This window comes from Otolemur garnettii, unplaced genomic scaffold, assembly GCF_000181295.1.
Source record: "Otolemur garnettii isolate 467f Iridium unplaced genomic scaffold, OtoGar3 scaffold00045, whole genome shotgun sequence".
NCBI classification, from domain to species: Eukaryota; Metazoa; Chordata; class Mammalia; order Primates; family Galagidae; genus Otolemur; species Otolemur garnettii.
In genome coordinates, this window is record NW_003852440.1 from 8,948,685 (window position 1) to 8,970,608 (window position 21,924).

Sequence of the window (21,924 nt, forward strand, 5' to 3'; positions counted from 1 at the left end):
ATCAGAGTCAGAAAGGGCAGGACACAGTGACCCAGCTATACCTGGGGACACACCTGACAATGAATAGGCAGGGGGAGGGGACAGGGAAGAGGAGGCCTAACTGCACAAAAGAAAATACTGGAATTGTTCTTTCCAGATTTTCCAATATTCTTATAATGAGAATGTATTAATTTTATGATTAAGAAGTATTAAAAGTTATTAATGGTGGTTTCTAGATGTAACTTATTCTTTAGCATGAGATTTCCATGACCAATTCTTCATTTACCATCCACAAAAGCCAAGTTCAGAGTAATACTTTTCCCAATGTTTGTTATACATTGAATTGCCAAGTTCTCAGGAGGCCTGGGAAGATATGTCCCTAATTAACAAGTTCTCAAGGACTGACACATCTTTGCCATAATCATGATATGGAAATTGTGGCATATTTGTATTTGAATTTGTACTTAATTGCTTGAAAGTTAATTGTTATTGAATCAATAAGATAGGTCTCTGGCCCCCTGAGAGAGACTAACTAACTTGGGAAATCTCAAGAAGAACTCTAGCTCTGAGAAGTACGTTTATCTGTAGATGATTTGCACTTCAGCAGTGTAAGGTCTTGAAAGGCAAGGATTCTGCACAGAGTCGCCACACCGGCATGCACAAGGAGGTACATGACAAAATCTTTGCTTGGTACAGATAGAAACCGAGACTCTCACGGCAAACACTCACTGTCACAGCTGTATCATTTCCTCTATCTTGTACTGTTCACACCCTCTTCCTTTAAGTTTTCTCTTTTCTTTTTCACATTAACCAGGTTTTGACTAGCAAGAATTTCACTCACTGAACTGCCTGTGTATCAGAAAGTGAGAGGTTTTCTCTCTTCCTGGAGAACTTTTCTTTACAACAGACTGGCCTGCTGTGCTCTTGCACACCACAGCTGCCTCTTCTTTTCTCTCTGCAGACGCTGCTGACCGGCCACTCAACGCAAGCATGTGGCCCCAGATCCACACCTCGCCCAGTGGTCGCAAAACTTAAATTTCTCCATTTAGTGTTGAGTGAGAACCATGACTTTCTTAACCTCATTTTGAGTTGGCTTAAAATAAAAATCCTAAGCCTGTGAGGTTCAAGGGTGAAAGTATTTTGACTATCTTAAAATTATAAAGAAAAGAGATTTTTTTTTTTGGTTTCAGCTCCTGGTGAGGTTAAAAAACTTAACTTGGCACCTGTGGCTCAAAGAGTAGAGCACCGGCCCCATATACTGGAGGTGGTGGGTTCAAACCTGGCCCCAGCCAAAAACTGCAAAAAAAAAAAAAAAAAAAAAATGGCCAAAGAAATTAAACTCATCCTCCAAATGTGTAGAGCTAGTCAGTGGTGAAGGCAGGGTGAGGATCCTGGATCCCTGGGGATACTGAGTACTCCTCTCAGCTCTGCGCCCTGCTGACCATCCTGGTGGCCAATGCATGCTGCCCTAGGGTAATCACTCTCATCTAAATCCCCAATGTGGGCATATTACAAACTGCACACAAGAGAAAAGCAAATGTCTCTAAAGTGTGGACCGAAGTGCGTGTCTAAAGAACAGTGAAAGTCAAAATCAGAGAACGTCTTACAGCATCCTGGGGCACAGCCACCCCTGGAAATGTCTCTTGGGAGGGAGAGGGGCAGAACCAGGGATAAAAACACATTCTGTAATTCTGCTGCTTTGGGAAATGGCTGTGTAACAAATGGCTCAGAGGAGCTTCAGTTCTATGTGGAGCACTACTGTACTACTGACAACCATATGGTAATCATAACAATTTTGATGTAAGGTTTTAAAAAGTGATTCCTGTACCCCATACTCTATCTTGTTCTGATTGCCCAAATGCAAGCTGAATTCTATCATTTTGCTAGAAAAGGCAGGAGGCAAACACAATGTCAGTCTGCCATCTAAAGGAACAGCCACCTCTGTCCCTGCCAGCTGCCTGTGTATAGTCAGCAGGTGCCAGTCTCTCTGTGAAGGCAAACATTCTCCCCTAGAGTGGCAAGATTCAGTGGAGAGTTTAGGCAGCATATTGTCTCACTCTGAAAAGTCAGGCCCTGACTAAAATACTTCAGGTCACTAATACACCTTTTACCACCAGAAGCCTGACTGCTAAACCAGTTGTGTTCTCTGCCTACACAAACTGTCAAGATGATCTCTCTCTCTTTACACAAAATGGACATAGCAATGGACTGTACCAGCCTTAATAGCCACTACCTCCCTTTCCCATAGGGATCTAGTTGGCAGGCCCCAAGCAAACACAGAGCTCATGGGCCTCTGCAACTCTTAACCCCCAGAGACACATGTTGTCTCTGGGCTTGGCCTTGGCTCGTGCTTGGACTCATGGACATTAACAAGTGGGCTGCAAAGAGGCTTAGGAAGCCCTTTCACACTGGAACCACGGCTCTTGGCACATTCCTGCTGAAGTGTGTCTAGTCTCCACGCTATAAAGAAGCTCAGTCTAGACTACTGAAGATGACAGCGCACAGGCACAGAGAACCAGGCCAGGAGAACTAAATGGGTCAGGCTCTCAGCTGCACATCACCTCAACTACCCACACAGGTGGGGCAGAAGAACTGCCTAGCAGAGCCGGATCAACCCACAGCATCATGAGAAGGAATAAATAGCTGTTGCTCCAAGTCCCTAAATATGGACTTCTTATTCAGAAATAGGTGAATGAACTGGTACATCCCTCCTGGGGGTTCTAAGGGACCTTTCTGTATCCTCTCTATACAAGAGCAGAAAAGGAGAAGGGAAATTAAAGTTGGCAAAGTATCCTCAAGGAGTAATGGTTCCACCATGATGACAGCAAAATCCCTTAGCAAATGAGTCTCCTTGTTCTCTAATACATAAGGACAAGAGAATCCAATCCGATACCTGCCCAACATGCACAGTGTGAGGTCAGAAAAGATGATGCATTTATTCATTCATTTATGTCACATCTCTGTCAAGAGAAGATTGAGACCAGTTGGGATAATAGATAAAATACTTTTCATGCCCTATAAATGAAGGTGGTTCATATATTTCAGATATTACAATATTTACCAACACATTTTTTCCACTCACAAACATTCTATTTTCCTTAGTCTTCTCTACCAACATTTTTATAGGGAAAATTTTTATTGTTTTACCTAAATAATTATTAGCCTAATTAATAATTGATCGCCTTCAACTTTGTCCGCTTTGAAGTAGAAACACTTGGCTTTGAACAGCACCTGATCAGTTTGGGGGGCGAAGGTGAGGGGATTTGGACAAGGGGAAAGGGCTAAATTAAGGGGGACTGAGGAAGAGACTTGGACAACTGGCCATGTGCTCACAGCGATCGTCTAACTTTAGAGGGGCTCTAAGCCACGCAAGGCCAACCATAAAAAATTATTCAAGTTGTCACAGTTATTCAAGGTAATAACGACTTGTAATTATCCTGCTCTCATTCCCAACCCTTAGACTGAATTAAAGTGACAAAGAAGTTAATTTTTTTATTTGTGCAAATGTGTGGGATATACAAGAAACGTCATTATGTGTATAGAATACATAGTGATCAAATCAGGGTACTCAGGGTCAGGATTTTTAAACAGTCTCACTTTGTCACCCTTGGTAGAGTGCCTGTGGCATCATAGCTGACAGCAACCTCAAACTCTTTGGCTCAAGTGATCCTCTTGCCTTAGTTTTTCATTTTTAGTAGAGACAGGGTCTCACTCTTGCTCAGGCTGGTCTCAAATTCATGAGCTGAAGGAATCCACCCCCCTTAGCCTCCCAGAGTGCTAGAATTACAGGCATGAGCCGCTGCGCCTGGCCAAGGGCTGTATATTTTTATTAAGTACAGTCATCCTGCCCTGCTATCTCAAACACTGAGTTTATTCCTTCTGTCTTATTGTTTGTTTGTGACCTTTAACCCCTGCTCTTCATCCTCCTCCTCCCCACCCTGCTCACTCTTTTCAGTGTCTGTTACCTGTTTTTCATGCCTCGCTAGCTACCTCCATGCATTCACATTTTTTAGCTCCCTCATACAACTGTGAACATGAAATATTTGCCTTTTTGTGCCTGGCTTTTTTCACTTAAGATAATCACCTCCAGTTCCATCCACGTTGCTGCAGATGACCTGATTTTCTTCTTTGTATGACTGAATCATATTTCGTTGTTTCTATACACCATGTTTCCTTTATCTGCGTTCACTGAGGGACATTTAGATCGAGTCACTGTCGTTGCCGTTGTGATTAGTGCTGCAGGAGCAGGAGAGTGCAGGTGTGCCTGTCAAATACCAACTTCTTTTCCTTTGGGCAGACACTCAGTAGTAAGATTGCTGGATTGAATGATAATTCTACTTTTAGTTTTCTGAGAAATCTCCACTGTGCTTTCCACAGTGGCTGTACTGTAGACATTCCCTCCAGCAGTGTATAAGGGTTTCCTTTTCAAGGAAGTATATTTTGTACACAAATTAAGTGCATTGAAAATCCATTAATCAGTGACTGTGTCTGGGTTTAGATCATTAATGTGCTATAATAAGCCCTCCTAGCTTTGTGTTCTGGCCTGAGATTTAATCTCAGAATGAACATTGAAAACCCAGGAAAATCCCAGAAAGAGGAGGACACAGGAGGAAGAGAATCAGAGTGGAAGGAAAAAGTTTGGAGATTCTGGGTGATTTTGCGTGTGTGTGTGTGTTTTCTGGTTCGGGGTATTTTTTATCATATATTTAGATAAATAAATGAGTAAAGCCAATCTAATTATAAATATTTCACTTGTTATTGCTGTGGCTGATGACACCGTGGCCATCACAGAGCTCTAAGCTCTGTTGAATAACTCCTGAGACACTTGGGCAGATACAAAATGGAATCCTGGCCTGGCCACGGTCCAAGTCCATGACAAACTGGAGTGTAGATAGTAACAGTCAGTCTTTCTTATTTTCACGGTAAAATGTCAGATTTTACATTTGCTTCTGAAGCATGTAACTCTCTTTCCACCAGCTACATCACAATTTTGGTTCTTGCCTTAAAGCCTGAACTATTACCCAGCTTCTGTCAAAGAGTGCTTGACGCCAGTGATATTTCCAAGTTTGTGTGCGGAAGGGTAGACTAGAATGTTACTTTCTGGCTGTGCTCTGAGTTTGAACTATAAGAATACCCTCATGGGAATATTTTCCATAGTGACAAGGAGTATATGCCAAATTGCTATAATACCTTTAGCTGATTGAGAAGAAATGCAATAAATAAATAAAGCTATATGGCAAATATTTCCCCATCCAGGCAAAGCCAGGTAAAGAAGTAAAATATTCATGTCGGCGGTTTTTGTACCCCAATTCAAGGCAAGAAAACAGAATCCCCCTCGGAGCAACACAGTAACACAGCTCTGCTGATGCGTTTTTAGCCCAATGAGACCCTTGTCACGTTCCTCACCTCCAGGCTCTAAGGCAGTGTTTTCCTTCTTTCTTTTTTTTGAGACAGAGTCTCACTATGTTTTCCTTGGTAGAGTGCTGTGGTGTCACAACTCACAGCGACCTCAAACTCTCAGGCTTAAGTGATTCTCTCACCTCAGCCTCCCAAGTAGCTGGGACTACAGGTGTGTACCACAAAGCCCGGCTACTTTGTTTTTCTTTTTTAATTTTTTTTTTTTTTTTTTTTTTGGTTGTAGTTGTCATCGTTGTTTAGCTAGCCCTGGCCAGGTTTGAACCTGCCAGCCTCGTAACCACTGTTCTATGGGCGCTGAGCCTAAGGTAGTGTTTTTCAACCTTCTTTATCTCATGGAACACTTGAACCTATAGTTAAACATACGCAGCACACTTAAGTTATGTTGATCCAAAAAAGGAGTCAAAAAAATACATTTCACTGTGCTTTGAACTTCCTTGGAAAATAATTTAATTAATGATCTTTCAAAATTTTTGAGGCACACCTAAGATCGTCTCACAGCACACCAGTGTGCCATGGCACAGAGGGTGAAATGCCTGCTCTAAGTACTAAGTCTGTGTGGAGCCACTGTTGGTGGTAATTAGTTATGGCAGCCACGGGAAATAAATGCAATAAGTCTGAAGGACATTCAGGAGGAGAGGATGAAAGGGAAATGGGATATTCTATGCCAGAATGTCTTCTTTTTGAAGATAAATATTGCCTTCCCTACCCCAGCAAGCTGCACCTCTTCCAGACTTGGTTTTGTCCTTAGGGCTGTACACTGTACCAGACCACAGCAGAGGCTGTGGCGGGGTGACTCCGGCTGTCAAAGGACGAATAGAAAAGGGTAAGAATATGCTGGTTGCAGCAAGAGCTTCTTGCATGACTGGGGTCAAGGACAGCCAGTAGAGGCTGGGGACCAGTGAGATTCTCAACTTCCACATAATGCCAGCCAGTGCTGCTTCCTTGCCCACTGACTTCAGACGTGACTGCTTCACCAGCTGAGGATGAGCCCAGGGGTTTGGAGGGCCAGCCTGCTCCCGCACCCCCCACCCGCCGCCCCGGCTCACCGCAGCCGCAGCTTTGCTCCACAGAGCCATTCTGTGCAGCACTCCAGTAATCTGCACCGTATAATTTGGCTCTAATTTTATAAAAATTAGTGGAAATGAGGAAATGAATGTGCTATTGTCCATAAAGAAGTGTAAGCCTCATAAAATGTAATAGAGATGACAATGGAAACTATTAGAAGCTGATTGTTACCTCGGGGGATGCTCAGTGGGAGATGATCCACTGGGGGTCCCTGCTGGGAAGAAAATGAAAGAAACCCTTGACCAGGTCTGCTCAGAAGACAAAGCAGAGCGAGCAGTGACTGAGCACTTCCTGTGTGACTAGCACTTTCTGCTCAGAAGCTCACCGGGTCCCATCATCCACCCATTGGAGTAGGTGCCATGCTTATCCTCTCTAGGGGTCACAAAGCTTAGACAGAGAGAGGTCAAGAGGTTAATGCAGCTCAAGGAATCACAACCACTGAGTGGCAGAGCTGGGATTCAAGCCCTAGCAGCCTGACTTCAGAGCCCAGCCTCTCCCTGCCTTCCTCCCCCTCACCCCCTCCCCTCTGGGCCCCTCTGAGACATCTCCCTGCTTCTCCCTGCAGTCCTGACATACGCCACACCCCTCTGTCTCAAGGCCTCCACCTTCTCTGTTCACTTCTCCCAGACGCTTCTCATGCTCACTCCTTCGGGTTTAATAAACACTTCTGTGCACACACCCTGACCTCCCCACAGGAAGGCCCAGCCAGGATGTCGGTTTCTCCTGCATGAGGAGAAAGGTCTGAGTCCCTCTGGGGTGGGACAGCTGCTCTGCCAAGGACAGGAAGCCAGCAGGCTCCGGGCACCCCCCGCAGGTGTGGAACTGGGTAGTCTAGTCCTGTTAGTTGCAATCCCCATATTACTTTCTCCTGTTGTGGCTGAACATCCCATGAATACTCATGAAAGTTGTAGCCTGGCCTCTATGATGTGATAGGGAGCAATGTGGGTGGGTCCACCCTTCACTACACGATCTTGAGGCTGGAGGGTGAAGCCGAACATCTTCCAGCCCCTCAGAATGGTGACCCCCCCCCCGTCCCATTCCCTGAAGTCCCAGATATAAAAACTGCATCCCCGTGACATGATGAGAAGACTCACTTCGAGAATCTGAAGAAATCACACAAACCACAACAGCAGCTGCTGGCCCCTCTGGCCACAGGGACCCCTGGTCTTCAGTTGTTCAGGCCTCACAGTTCCTGAGACGTCTAACCCCTTTCATGGTGATTTACAAACCTTGGTTGCTTCCCTGCATTGTTCAGGATTCAAATAGCCTAGTGAGAAGGCAGGACTGTTTGGATATTAGGAAACTTAGGTTCAGATCTCTGCCTTCATAGTTTCTTGCTTTTTTAAATTTTATTATTTCTTTTTAATTTTTTGAGGCAGGGTCTTGCTCTCCCAGGCTGGAGTGCAATGGTGTAATCATAGCTCAGCAGCCTAAAATTCCTGGGCGCAAGTGATCCTCCTGCCTCAGCCTCCTGAGTAGCTGGAACTGCAGGCACTTGCTACCACCCCCAGCCCAGTCTTAGTTTCATCCCACACTAATGCTTCTCTGAGCTGAACTTCCAGCTCCTTCTGACACACTAGGACACCAGCACATGATCTGTCAAGAATGCAATCAGAAAATGGTTAACAGAATGTGACCCCAGATTTCACAAAAACCCATACTGTGTAAGTGTTTAATATTGGTTAGGGCCTAGGCACAGTGTTCTCACTCCCAGAACTTTGGGAGACCAAGGCAGGAGGATTGCTTGGGGCCAGGAGTTTGAGACCAGCCTGGCAACATAGCATGCCCTCTTCTGTACAAAAAAAAAAAAAAAAAAAAATTACTAGGAACATCATGGCATGTGCCCGTAAGTCCTAACTATTCAGGAGGTTAAGGTGAGAGGATTGCTATAGCTCAGGAGTGTGATGTTACAGTGAACTATGATCCTGCCACTGCACTCCAGCCTGGGCAAGAACTTGTCCAAAAAAAATAAAAGAAAAAGTTGGTCAGAGATCCATTTCCACAAGTCCTCTGAGGGCATACCAAGATGCTTCCCACCTGGTGCCACTTTAAGACATGGGTATACACTTTCTACAAAATGCTTTGGTGTACAGGGAAGAGCAGTTATATCCATAGGTAAGAATTTATTTCGTACCATCTTATTTATAGCATTTTCAAATAACATTTGCTCAGTATCATTTACAGATGAGAAAAGCACAACTTGGTAAGGCACCACCTGGTTACCACAGTCTGGAGAGAAGACCTCGCTCTCGTTTGGCTCAGGCGATATCTGGGTAGTTTCTCTCAAGTCTGGCAAGCAGAGAACAGGGTTGTGAAAGGTCCATTCACACATATGCAGTAACAAGAGGAACACACAGTTTGGGAGCAGGTGGCATTTATAAAATCAGGATGGTGGTCTGACCGCAGGAGTTCAGCCACAGAGGCGTTATCTGAAGTGAAATGTTCATGAAATCTCTGCAATACCAAGCTGCAAGTTTAACAATTCTTCAGCTTTGAGGTGAACCAACTTTTTATATTTAACTTAGACACATAAAAATTTTTCAGCCCCACACCCTATTTTCACAAAGAAAAATGGACAAAAATCTCAAGTATAATCATATCTTTACTATTCTATAAAATGCAATGGTTTTTTTTTTAACTTTCATTTAATTGTCAATCTAGGTGAATTTTAGAACTAATGATCCAAGTTGTACCATTAAAGTTACGCTGCTTGCACAAAGCTTTCAGAACTGGGCCACACAGGTGCTGACCACTTCCTACCAGTGGCCTAAAGGCAGAGAGTGCTGGAGGCCCCTTTTGGAGGACCAAGTGCATTCCCGAACACTGTCACATGCATAAACTTCTTTCAAGTTTTGTGTTCTATATTAAAAACTAATTTACACTGTACTCCATGCCATTTGCTTTAATGTAAAAATAATGTTATTTACCAGTTAAATAATTCATCTTCCCCCCTCCACATCTGCATACCAGAGCAGGCAAAGCCCCGACTGGGACGCTTAGCTTTCTACAAATACGTAAGCCAGTACAGCAAGATGAGATGTATTTAATTAGGTCTAGTTAAAGCATTTTCACAAATAATTTTATTCCCTCAAGTTGTGACTAAATGTTTTAGAAAACCATGACTGATATCAATTTCAACGTGTGGAAAAATCAATAGATAACAGTCTATGTATTTTAGTGGTTTAAAAATTAACTTTTGTTAAACAAAGAAACTTGTTCATTTCATTTACCAAGAGGAATGAAAGAAGCCCCTACCTAAAGCATAACCTGATCTTTTTTTTTAATAGAAAAACACAAATTGTATTTTTTTTAACTATAAAAAGGACAACACAAAACCTGAAGAAAGATAAACCTCTTCTATCCACTGGCTTTACAGTTCCCTAGTTCGTTACTGAAGTGATCTGGAGACTCAGCTCCACCCCACTGGTAGCTTGACTTTATAATTCAGAGTGTTCAGGCCACCTGTGTCACCTCAGGAGCACACCTACCACATAGTAAAAACTACTCTCAGACCTAAAAAAGTGCCACCTTGAAAGATATGTTTCACAAATGTGGTTTTCTGACTGTTCCACAATAAGGAAAAAGCCACTGTGGGGGCCGTGGTCCCAGCATGCCCCTGCCTGGCCACACTTGACCCCATAGCCCCCCACCCCTGCCACCCCTCTGCGGCTCCTAGACACACAGTGCTGGTCTCTGCTGCCAGTACACCAAAGGCCATCTGTGGATTTAACTGGTTGTTTTCACAGGTTTCAATAAATGCTCATTTTATTTTTTGTTTCAAAATAGTCTCAAAAATGTATACATTAAGATATATTCAAAATCGTATCTAGAATAAAATCAAAAAGACGTTTGTTCAAAAAAGTGTTAATGAGAAGAAACAGCCAAGCTTCCCTAATATCTGTATTCTGGGCCATACTTTCTCCCATTAACAGTTTAAAAGCCTGAATCAGCAGCAGGTAAAGCCATGCACACATACATGTGTGTGTGAGGACACAGGTGTGTGCAAATGAAGTAACTTTTGCCTCACTTAAGGAAAAAAGGGTACATTTTGTGTCCCATAAACATTTACTGTTGGGCTTGTAAGAGTGTTTACTTCCCTGCAGATGGGACAGCTTGAATACGGAAGTTTAAAAACAACTCAGGTAGGTGCTCCCTGGTGCTCTTACCTCCTGGGGTTCAGGAGCTCAATGCACACATTATAGTATGGAAAGCAAGTGTCACATTCTGATTCCGACATGAATCACTCCCTGAAGAAAATATCACAACTACTGACCAATACTTGCTTTCCTCTGCATGGCACGCTGGCTATGTTCATACAATGTCAATGCGCTGGTCTAAAGGTAAAAAAAAAACAATAAATATGATTTATTTTCTGCTATTTACTCAGTGGGATATTTTGGTTGCTGCTTTTAAATCTTAAACAACTGGGTATTAGAGACAAAAGTGATTGGTCTGAGGTTTCACAGGCAGAGATCACTCATTTTTTCTTAGATTTTTGTTCTTAAAAAAGGTATAGTTTGCATGAAGTTCCAAAGCTAAGAATTATTCTTACCAAGGTTGACCCAAGTACGTAACACACTGTACATTAACAGCCCTTAGTCGAGAGGGTTAAATGCAGCATTCCCCCTTTTGTTCTTCTGTGCATTATAATGTAGGAAAACTTCATTCGTGACATATCCAGATTCCTGGTGTCTTCCTCATATTAGATATAAATTAATCAAGAGCTCTAAGCTCTAAATTTCCAGAGTGTTGAAAACTTCTTAACTTACTTCATAAATATCCTGCGTAAGTATCTATCCTTAAATTCAAAGAAACAATAAGAAAATTAAAAGCAAGAAAAAATACATAAATTGAGAGCTCCACCTATCATACAAACACACATTTTCTATATGGGCTCTATACAGTAAAAGGAGTCGTTTCAGCTAATATAGCTTCTAATATCAATTTCACTTGAAAAGAGCCTTTCCGAGTGTCTTGCCAGCATCATATGAAACAGCAGTATTTCTTCCACCAGGACTTGGAAAGGTTTTTCACTTTGTCCGGAGTCCTGCTTTTTGACTTGTTTGGCTGTTGCTGAGAGTCCGAGTACTGAATGCCAGCCACGATGGCTGCGTCAAAGACCTCTTTGAGGTTTTTTTGAGTCAAGGCTGAACACTCGATGTAGGAGGCAGCTTTGATTTCCTCGGCACACAGCTTAGCTGCCTCTTCAGGCACCGGCTTCTCTCTGCATTTGTCCAACTCAATGAGGACTTTGACATCTTCTCTGAGATCCGACTGTGTTCCCACCAGGATGATGGGGGCTTTGGGACAGTGACACCGAATCTCCGGCACCCATTTCTCACTGACATTCTGGAAAGATGAGGGGCTGACAACACTAAAGCACAGCAGGAAGATGTCTGTGTTGGTGTAGCAAAGAGGCCTCAGCTTGTCAAACTCATCCTGCAACCAAGCAAAGCACTTTTCAAGCAATTACTTTTCAAGCAATTCTTATCAATAAAAAGACCTTAGCATTTCTCATGAAAAGGTCTGGCAGGTAACAGAAGTCCCAAAAATCCAGCGTCTGAGAAGCAATCCTGCTATTCACCCAAGTGAGGCTGGTGTTAGGGCAAAGATCTGGTAGCCATCTGCCTCCAGGGCCACCAACAGCCCTGACACTGCCAAATGTGTTCAACATGTTTGTCAATACTCACAAGCTACTTATAATTTATCATAGGAAAGCCATTTCAAGTAGGTGGGTTCTAGAAATAAAATTGACTTTATCTAACCTCCCACCCTCTCAACTATTGGTACTTAGCTACTCTTCTAAGATTTGACCACATTTGCACTGAATCTTTAAGCCTCCAGTCTGACACCAGTCTATTAACGCGGCTCCTCTCTTTGCAGACTCAGCCCTACCCCTTCCCCACAGCAGCAGCAAGTGATGCCAGTGTCATCCCAGCTGCACCGTGCACACATCTGTGCACGTCTGGTTCAGAGTAATGTTAATCAGACACAGGAGAAGACCCAGAAATGGAGCTGAGGACCTTGATTAGGCCACTTGTCATCAGCAACTCCAAAATCTTGTACCTCTCAATGTCACTTGCAGACAGGGGTTAATACATTCTTATTCTGACTGTATCTTCTTTCTCCTTCCTTCCTTCCTTTCTCTTTTCTTTATCTCTGCCAATACCTGTGGCCCCCAGGTCTCCACAAATAGTGCTTTAGACAGATAAAGAATCAGAGAATAAGCATGGACACCCTACCCTGAAGATACAGAGAAATGGATCTAATTAAGTTAGAACTGATCACAAATAAACCAACCACCTTTCTGTTGAAAGCCACCCGCATACCAGGAGTGACAGGTGAGGGGATGTTGCTGTGCATCTCTTTATATCACACATTCTATGGCTCTTCTGCAACACCCTATTCAACTAACTGAACACTTTTGTAGGAAAACATATACATCATCTGGTTCCTATTTAAATTTTCTATCTGTGAATGCCAACCATCCTTAGGTATAAAATCTTTAATAATTTCCCAATGACAAGAAAAAGGTAAATTTTATCCATGTTTTTCATTACTCAATTGGCATTCTCTGCTTACTTACTAAGTTCTACTAACATGTACATTATTCTCCATACTTGGCTTTTTTTTTTAGATATAAAGGAAACTTATGTTTCTTTTCTTTAAATGTACTTTCATTTGAGGCTCTGTGTTTCAAATATGGGGCAACAACCAACCAATCCTGTGAAAGTCAACCTGCTAAAATGCTGAGGCATGAATATAGCATTTCAGAATGTCACTGCCACTTGTGAGACTTCTAAAAGTTAAAAAAGAACTACTTTAGTTCTTCATGCCAACTTCGCAATGAATTAATAAGCACAGAAACTCAACCAGGTGGACTAAGCTTAACTCTGAAGATATTTTTATGAAATGCTCCCTCTGTACTCAGAGGGCCTCACATGAACAAACACAAAACCAAGACCAATATGAACAGCCCCATCAGGTAGGTATACCCCACTGTTGGAAGACAGTCACCCTTGGCAATGTCCTGGAATCTGGGGTGGCCTTACCAAGAAAAAGAAAGGCAAGCTCAAAGATTAGGCCTTCTGCCTGGACTTTGGAAAGCTGGCTCCTCAGACCTCTTGTTATTTTGCCCAAGGGGCTTGGGAAGTAAAACAAAAATTGAACCCTCCTGCTAGGTGCCTGACCAGAAACTTAGGTACTTGCTGAAATAATGCAATACACACAGGCAATGAGACCAACTGCAATGCACTCTCAAGGAAATATGTTCTAAGTCCAAGCAATCTGCATGTGCTTGCCAGGTCTATGGCAAAGACCCTGCACAGAGACAAGAGACTGGATTATAGCACCCCTCTTGTCTAGCTGCAACCTGATTTTTTTCTTATAAAGGTTTTTCCAAGTACCTCAATGAGTCAAAAGGCTAAAGAATTTTCAGCTCCTATTGGTAATTACGCAATGAACTATTCCTATTTCAGCAATATTCCTTTCTCTTACATTGAATGTACGTTATTTCAAGTTCATAGTCTGCCTCTGATCTGCACTTGAGTAAGACTATGAGTCTAGTGTTAAAAACGTCCTTTGACATCTTATAGACTCACCTACCCCCCACCCTCCCTAATAAGAAAAGCCAAAGGCACAAGAAGTGATTTCTTGTGATTTATTCAGCTAGTAGAGTCATGCTCTGTCCCCAGCTCATCAGCTTCTCTGGGAAGCCACACTCCTGCCCCAAGTTCTGGCCCACATGTGCTCTCATTCATGCTCCTGCTGTTTGAAGTGGAGGACAGTGGAGTCACTTAATTCTGGAGGCTATCGTGACAACTGCCTAAAGGAGGAACATGGCAGGTGCCAGAGCAAATTTAAAAGGTACTTTTTCAAATCAGGACCAATAAGAATAGAGAAGAACCACTACCTGACCAGTTGTGCTGGCAGTCAAAACAAATACTAACAAGTTAGTAACTTTATCTTACCAGCAGTGTATTTTTCATAATTAGTTTTTGAAATTAGTTGTCTATGAATTTTTAGATGGTTGCCTTATTCATTATTTAGCAGGGTATTCTCTATGAATCAGTACCCAAAAGTTAAGAAATACATCTCATTGAAAATACTAATTACTGGGAGACCAGAAGAATAATTTCCAAGTAAACTGAAACTTAACAACTTAGCACCAAAACCTTTCTTTTTCACTAATTACAAACTTTTTCATATATTTCTAAAATCATTACTGTACTTCCTTGATCTTTAAACAGATTATATTAAAAGAAAAAAATCTAACCCTTCCTTAATAATTCAGTTATTTTTACAGAGAATTTCTGGGAAAGAATCTATATCTCTTTCAAAACTCGGCCTGGAGGTTTTCCTCCTAGGCACACCTAGCCTGTGTCTCTGAGCTACGACTCTCTTCTTTTTCACTTCCTTCCTGTCACTATTCTTTTACCAGCTTCTATAAACCAGTTTGTCCTCTACATTTAATGTCCAGTTCTAAGTCTGAGGGGCAGACCTACAACTTACATTTGCAAACTCAACCTGGTTCTCCACTTATTCATCCATCCTAAGCCACGAAATTAAGCCCAGTTACATGCCAGGCACTGTGCTGGGCAGCAGGCATCAAACTGCAGCCCAGGAAGCTGTGTCCTGTGTGAAGAGCCAATACTAGCCAGCAGCCTGGTGTGGGCAGTGCTATTCACAGGCTGGGAGCTACACTGAGTTGCTGCTCCACCCCAGAAGGGTCCCTGGCAAACCTGCTCTGGATGTCACACGTCTTCCTGTCTTTTTTTCTTATCTTCGGCCTCTTAGCAGCAAGGATGCCTACATTTACTAAGATACTTCTTTGCCCACATTTCAAAGATCAGAAAACCTGACTCCTAGTTGCAAAACACTTTATACAAAGCAATGAAGCCTGAATTAGAAATATCAGTCTTGCATTCACAAAGATTAAGTAATAGAAAAGGCTGTGTTCTTTGATTTCTACTTTCTTTTTTACAGGCAGGGTCTCACACTGCCTCCCAAGCTGGAGTATAGTAGCATCATCAAAGTTGACTTGTAACCGGAAACTCCTGAGTTTAAGAGATCCTCCCACCTCAGCCCCCAGAATAGCTAAGACTACAGACACCGTGCCCAGCTTATTTATTTTGTTAAAATGAGGGGGAAGGGTCTTGCTAAGTTGCTGTGGCTGGTCTTGAACTCCTGGCCTTAAGGGATACTCTGCCTTAGGGGTCTTAAAGAGGTAGGATTACAGGCAAGAGGCATGCAGGCGGGTTCTTGATTTTTATTTTGTACAGATAATAAAAAGTAGATTTTTCTTATTTTTTTCTGCTTACACTAAAGCTCCTGGGCTGGGCTATTACAACTCATGCTGCCATGGCCTCTACCAGACAGGTGCTCTTCAAGGTTGCCCAGTCTTCTGTCACTGTAAGGTTTAAAAAAATAAAACCTGTCCTCAATTCTGGATGTGCTGTCCTAGAATAGATGAGCAACTAAAGCTCTAATTCAGGGGACTTCGTCCTCAATGTTTTTAAAAAGGAGGCCCGTTCACTGTCTCTCAGACCGTTGGAAGGCCGGACTGCAGGTCCCCGGAGGAGTCAGCTGCTAAGCAGGACAGGCAGAGGCGGTAAAAACACCCGGGGGGCCAGATAAATGTCCTCAGCTGGCCGTAGTTTGAGGACCCCTGCTCTAATTTAAAGGAGGCTCTGGGGATGCTGGAAAATCAATGCCATAAATGCTGATGGTGATGTGAAGTCACCTCAGAAAGTAAAGTAGGCAATCTCACCTACCTACAAAGTACCCCCCAGCACTTCACTGAGCTCTAGACAGCACTGGAAAGACAAGTCCATTTACTACTGCTTTGGCAAACTCAAGCAGCCTGGGTGCTCACAAGGCATAGCCTGATTTCAGGGACCTGAGCACCCACCAAGGAGGGTTTAGTTGATGGCAAGCGCTTCTGGGAAGAACACTTGTACCCTCTTTATCATTTCCTGGCTAAGTACCTGACCAGCCAGTGAGGCAAGAACAAACGTCCACAATTTGGAAAGAATAAGCTGAGTTCTTCCATCCCTACAGCTTAGGACAGCTCTGACAAATGGGCCTCTGCTTTGAGGGAGGGGCTGGTCTTACTGAGTCAACTCACAGCTCAGGAAGGAAGTTTTAACGCTTATGCACATTAGCTACATCTTTTTCTTGAGAAAATTTCTTAAATATCTAGCCCATTGGCCTTTAATATATGATTATAAGTTATCACTATCTTGCCTTGAGATAAATGATTATAAAGCATAACTGAAATATTTCATGAAAATGAGAAAGTAATATCTGAAAGTCCTATAAGGTAAGACCTACTGTTGACCTGCTTCCTCCCTTTGCTGGTCATAACCAGGCCAACCCTCGTTTCACTGGTTTGAAGGTATCTCCCCTCTCTGTCCTCCCCGGCCCACCCCTGCCCCCAGGGGCCAACAATAGGGGCAGGTCTACTTTAGAATGACCCAGGGAATCATTTGGAAATTCCTCAAAGGTTATTTGGAAACCTTTAAAAGGCTGTTCCCTTTGCCAGCACTGAGCTGCAACATGATACTGACCTGTCCTGCGGTGTCACAGAGCTGGAGTCTCACAGGCCGCCCATCCACAGACACTACAGCTTAAAAACAAGAACCAAATGACAATTAGGAGGTGTGTTTTAACCTCTTTCAGGAGACAAATAGTTTTAGCTTGAGCTGTCATTCTCACTCTAACCCCTTCAGCTCCCATTCTAGGTCCTCTAATGAATTAAAGACTTTCCTAAAATGCGGAAGCCCTGTATACAAACCTTCACTCCACTGCCAGGAGAGAGGCAGCAACTAAATCCCTGAGTCCTTTGACGGGCTCGGTGCCCCCTAGAAGGGCCTGGGCTTTTCTCCCAGCCCTGAAGATTTATCTTCCTGTCACACTTGTTTCAAAGGACCTAAAAACAACACTGGCGGGTAAGTGGGAACCAACCAGTGTTAAATCAGTGGAAAACCTCACAAATGATTCTGTTTTCCCTTGGGAAATGGTCCCCAACTTCAGCATTTATCATAAAATTCTAGTTTGTTTGGAGAGCATGTGCAAACACAGGCTGCCCACATGATCCTGTTTTAAAAAGAGAGCACTCCTTATCTCTCTCTGTCAGTTCAAAGAGAGGATTTAAAAAGACAAGGAAAGGAAAGAAATCTGTGCCCACTGGGATTTGGTTTCTCAGGGAGGGGTGAGGTCTAAGGCAGGACAAGCTGTGGAAGTTTCTATTTTATTTAAGCACTCGGCGTTGTCTCTTCTGTACAACTTTCTAATTGTTTATACTAGACAGCTGGGGGTGGCGGTGATAAAAGAAACAGTCCCTGAGATGGAAACCCACTGGCACGGCACCTTTTTATCTAGGGTACCTGAGATAAAAGAAAGGTCAGAGAAACAAATATTTTAAAAAGCAATACAGTAAATGTTTCACACTGGCGTTTGTGAATTTTAACTTTCTCTTAAATTTCAAAAAGACATGAAAAATCAAGATAAAGGATTCATCCCTGTCTTTGAATCTACCAAACCAAATGACACAGCACCCCTACACACAAACATACACACTTAAGAACTTTAAGCAGCTTAAAGAGATACGGAAAAGATACAACCAGAAACAGCCAAACAGAAAGGCCAGGACAGGGGAGGCGGTAGGACTTAGAAAAAAAGAAAGAAATGGTGTTTAATCAAACCTAAGCCTATTTTCACAAAATCAAGTAATCTCCGCGGCTCTTTAAAGTGGAGACGCCCCTTATGAGCTGAGCCACCTGATAGAAAAGGTTGGACTAACACGCAGGGGCACAGGTCAAAGCACCAGCGAGTCACCTTCCGATCGCAGCTCCGCAGCGGCGCCGGTTACGTCGCCCTGACCAAACTTCTCTCGGCTGCAAACTGACCAGGCAACCTCAACTCCACCTGTTTGACTCCTGCTTATCTTGTGACCACACCTCGAGATCTTTTCTTTAACTGCCGCTCCTGCCCCTCCCCACGTTCGGGTTTGGGCGCTTCCCATCCCTCTGGGTGGGCTCGGGGGACGTCCCGCACCCCCACTTGTCCGGCTTCTCTGCCGGGTTGGGCACAGGGCCCGGCAGCCGCCGGGGGGCCCCGCGACCCTCGCGCCGCTCGCCCTCCTCGCAGCAGACAGCGGCCACGCGCCCCCAGACCCCCGGACTCCCACCCCGGGCCCCGGCTCACCCGAGAAGTTGTCGAAGGCGGTGGGGATGTACTCGGTGGGGTAGCCGTTGGTGGTGTAGCTCACCACGAGGCTCGTCTTGCCCACCGCGCCGTCGCCGACCAGCACGCACTTGACGCCGCGCCCCTCGGCACCGCCCGCGCGCCCCCTACCCCCCGGCTCCACGGACCCGCGACCCCCGCGTCCCCCGCGCTCCCGACGCGGCGGCACGGGAGGCGCCTCGCAGCGGCCGAGGAACGCAGGGTCCCCCTGCTGCGGGGGCATTGGTCCGCGCGCGCGGCCCTGGGGAGCAGGGCCCTGCCCGACCGCCCCTCTGCCGCGGAGGGTTGCGGGAGGGAGGAGCTGTCACCCACCACAGCGGGCGCGTTCCCGGCCCCGAGCGCTGCGGTTCCGGGCCGCACGCCTCGCAGACAAAGGCTGCCGGGGAGGGTCGCGGCTCCGCGCTGCAGCGGCGCTGGCCGGCTGTGCCCCGAGCGAGTGCAGGACTGCGGCCCGAAAGCCGCGGATCCCGAACGCTCTGTCTCCGCTCGGCTGCCCGCGACACGACGCGGTGGGGGTGGGCGGACAAGGAGGGGAAGGAGGCGGGTCTGGCCGGGCGGATCGGTCCCCGAGCCGAGGCCACAGCGCCACCCGGCGGCGCGCCGCGCCCCTGCACCCCACCCTCAGCCGAGTAGGCTCCGTAGGGGGCGGGGGGCGGACGCCGGAGCCGGGGGACCTAGAACAACGTTCGGGGGAGCCAGTGCCCTCCCTGCGAATGCGGTTTCCTCCCGGTTCCCGAGACTGTGGCCGCTGCTCCCCGGCCGGCGCCGTCCCGCCTTCTGGCGCCGACGCGGACCGGGAAGCCGGAGCTTGGGCCTTTTCCGCCCGGTGCGGTGCGGGCCCCTTCCGCCACTGCGCTCCACCGCGGGGGGAAACGAAGTTTCCTTGCTGCCCATCTGGTGGGTGAAACTGAATTAACCGGCAGCTTTTTTTTTTAAGTCGAACTGTTGCCGGCATTGTGACAACTTCTCGACAAATTCCTTTTCATGTTGAAGCAAAAAGATGCCAGGCCCATTATGTAATGCTCATTTGACTTTCTTTTGGCTTGGAAGATGCTGCTGGAAAAAGAGCTGTTTTGGTCCACACATTAAATACGCAAATAGTACGGAAAGCTGATGAAGGGAAAAGGAAAAAAAAAAGTCTCTGCATAAGTTTTGCGATAAAGACCACCACAGATGAATGAAAAAGTCCTCACATGATTCCCACGCAGCCACGGGCAGTGTTTTGGACACTCCTGCATGATACATTTATGGTCCAGCAAATTTCTGTAGCCCAAATCCTTTCATTTACTTACATATAATTTGGAGGCGTTAATATTATCTGAAAATTCCTTTTATATTTGACACCTTTCTCTTCCTTCTTCCTGTGTGTTGGCAACAGTCTCAGAAAATGAGATGGCCATTCAGAAAATGACATGTCTCTTTGGGGCCTGGACAGAATACAAAGATGCCTGGGGACTTACAGTGTGGTGTGAGAAGAGCCACATACTATTAATATGAACACAATACTATTAGTTAGCAGTAGTATAAATAACAATAGCTAATAAACATTGGGCTTTTATAGTGTGCCAGACCCGGAAGAAAGCGTTCTGCATGAACTAACTTCTTGAATCTTAAAGTTATACCCACTTTACAGATGAGAACACCTGAGGCACATTAGTAACTAATGAATTGGATTCCACAATTAGTAAGTAGCTGTTCCCAGATCCAAACCCAAGGAGTCTAACCCTACAGCCTGAACTTCTAACCAAGGTCTGGAAGGCAAAAATAAGACAGTATGATAGACTTGGAAGTATGACCATAGTTGGATTGCAGAGATGGGATTTATCAAGAAGCTAGAAGCTTGAATCCAGGGCCCCTTACTTTACACAGAACATCTTCCAAGGCCCTGGGAAACATAGCAATGTAAATACATGGTAGTATATTTCTGTAAAGTTTTCAAAAATATATATTTTAACCACCATCAGTTAAATCCACTGTCTCTTGTTGGAGGTCAATTTTAACCCTCATATTGAGTAGTTTTTAAGTAGCCATTGACCATTTGGGGGATCAAGCCAAGGAAAGTGAATTTGGAGAGACTTTTTTTTTGGGGGGGTGGGTTTGAACCGCCTTTGGTATATGGGGCCAGCTCCCTACTCCTTGAACCACAGGCACCACCTTGGAGAGACATTTTTGTTTGGATTTAATAGTATACAAAGCCAGGATGAGGGTGAGCTAAGAGAGGTGTCAAGGTGTAAATGTACCTGTGTGAATCTCAGCTCCCTTAAGTTTCAACCTTGGTAAGACCTAGCCTTGGTAAGATGTCTGTATGTGGTTTATGGTTTTGTGTAATTGTGTTGTTGCTAATTGTCCGGGTATAGGAATGGCTACCAGTGAAATACATACCATCCTCTTTGAGTGTCACATTGGTGACACCTTAGTTCCCCTCCATTACTCAGCATTAGAAGGGTTCTGTTACCAAAGGAGTAGCAGAGTTTGAGAGAAACAGAGCCAGAAGCTAGTGTGTGGCACTTCCTTCCATCATAAAACACATAGCATTGTTAGTATGGCTTTCTCAACTACACCTAGTTAGAAGGGAAATTCTCTCTTGTAAGGAATATGCCTGTATTCCAAGTGTAGCAGATAAAATTATAAACACACCGTACATTATTGGAGGGACTCCTGATATTTAATAGAATTGATCTGTGAATTCTCATGCTTGTAAACACATAAACTGGTAGTAGCACCACACAGAACAAGTTTACTTGTGTATGAAGTATCTTTCTGTTCTTTCTGTAGAAAATATATAGTAGAATCTCCATAGCTGACCACCTGCCTGCCTTGGTCACCTCCTTAAGTTGACCTAATTTTCATAGACTGGGCATACACCATATGCACATAATGGAAGTCTGACCTCTACATATTGCCCACCTCTGGAAGTTGTATCTTGACCACTTGGACTGTGACACACAATAGTAATTTACCCTCTATAACTTGACCAGTTGAGCCCACTCTACAGCAGGGGTAAAAGGTGTGGGCTTTGCCCCATAGTTATATTGTTTTTCCTTTAGTGTAAGTTCTTTTTTCATGTTCTGCAATCACCATGTGTTGGATTAGGCCTGGCATGCTATTATTTATCATGTGTTATGGGAGAGTTTTCAAGGTGAAGTACTGGTCTGAACTGTAGGTACATCCTACAGCTAACTGAGACATGGTGGCCCAAGGGAAAGAACTCAAAGA

The 21,924-nt window shown here is 44.5% G+C and overlaps 1 protein-coding gene across 1 annotated transcript; it reads right to left on the reverse strand.

Moving 5' to 3' along the window:
* Positions 1–8,570: 8,570 nt before the first annotated feature.
* RHOU (ras homolog family member U) lies at positions 8,571–19,181 on the reverse strand. Its single transcript, XM_003790988.3, has 3 exons — positions 18,670–19,181; positions 17,031–17,089; positions 8,571–11,901 (listed from the first exon to the last, which is right to left on the reverse strand). The coding sequence occupies exons 1-3, from the start codon at positions 18,929–18,931 to the stop codon at positions 11,446–11,448; spliced, it is 777 nt and encodes a 258-aa protein (XP_003791036.1). The 5' UTR covers positions 18,932–19,181; the 3' UTR covers positions 8,571–11,445.
* Between the last annotated feature and the right edge of the window lie 2,743 nt (positions 19,182–21,924).

Bases quoted from the DNA above. Each gene is read 5' to 3' on its own strand.
- RHOU (XM_003790988.3), bottom strand. From the start codon at position 18,931: ATGCCCCCGCAGCAGGGGGACCCTGCGTTCCTCGGCCGCTGCGAGGCG. The intron at 17,090-18,669 runs GTGAGCCGGGGC...CTTGTTTTTAAG, and splicing joins CGCCTTCGACAACTTCTCGG to CTGTAGTGTCTGTGGATGGG. The intron at 11,902-17,030 runs GTCAGTATCATG...GCTTGGTTGCAG, and splicing joins TCTGTGACACCGCAGGACAG to GATGAGTTTGACAAGCTGAG.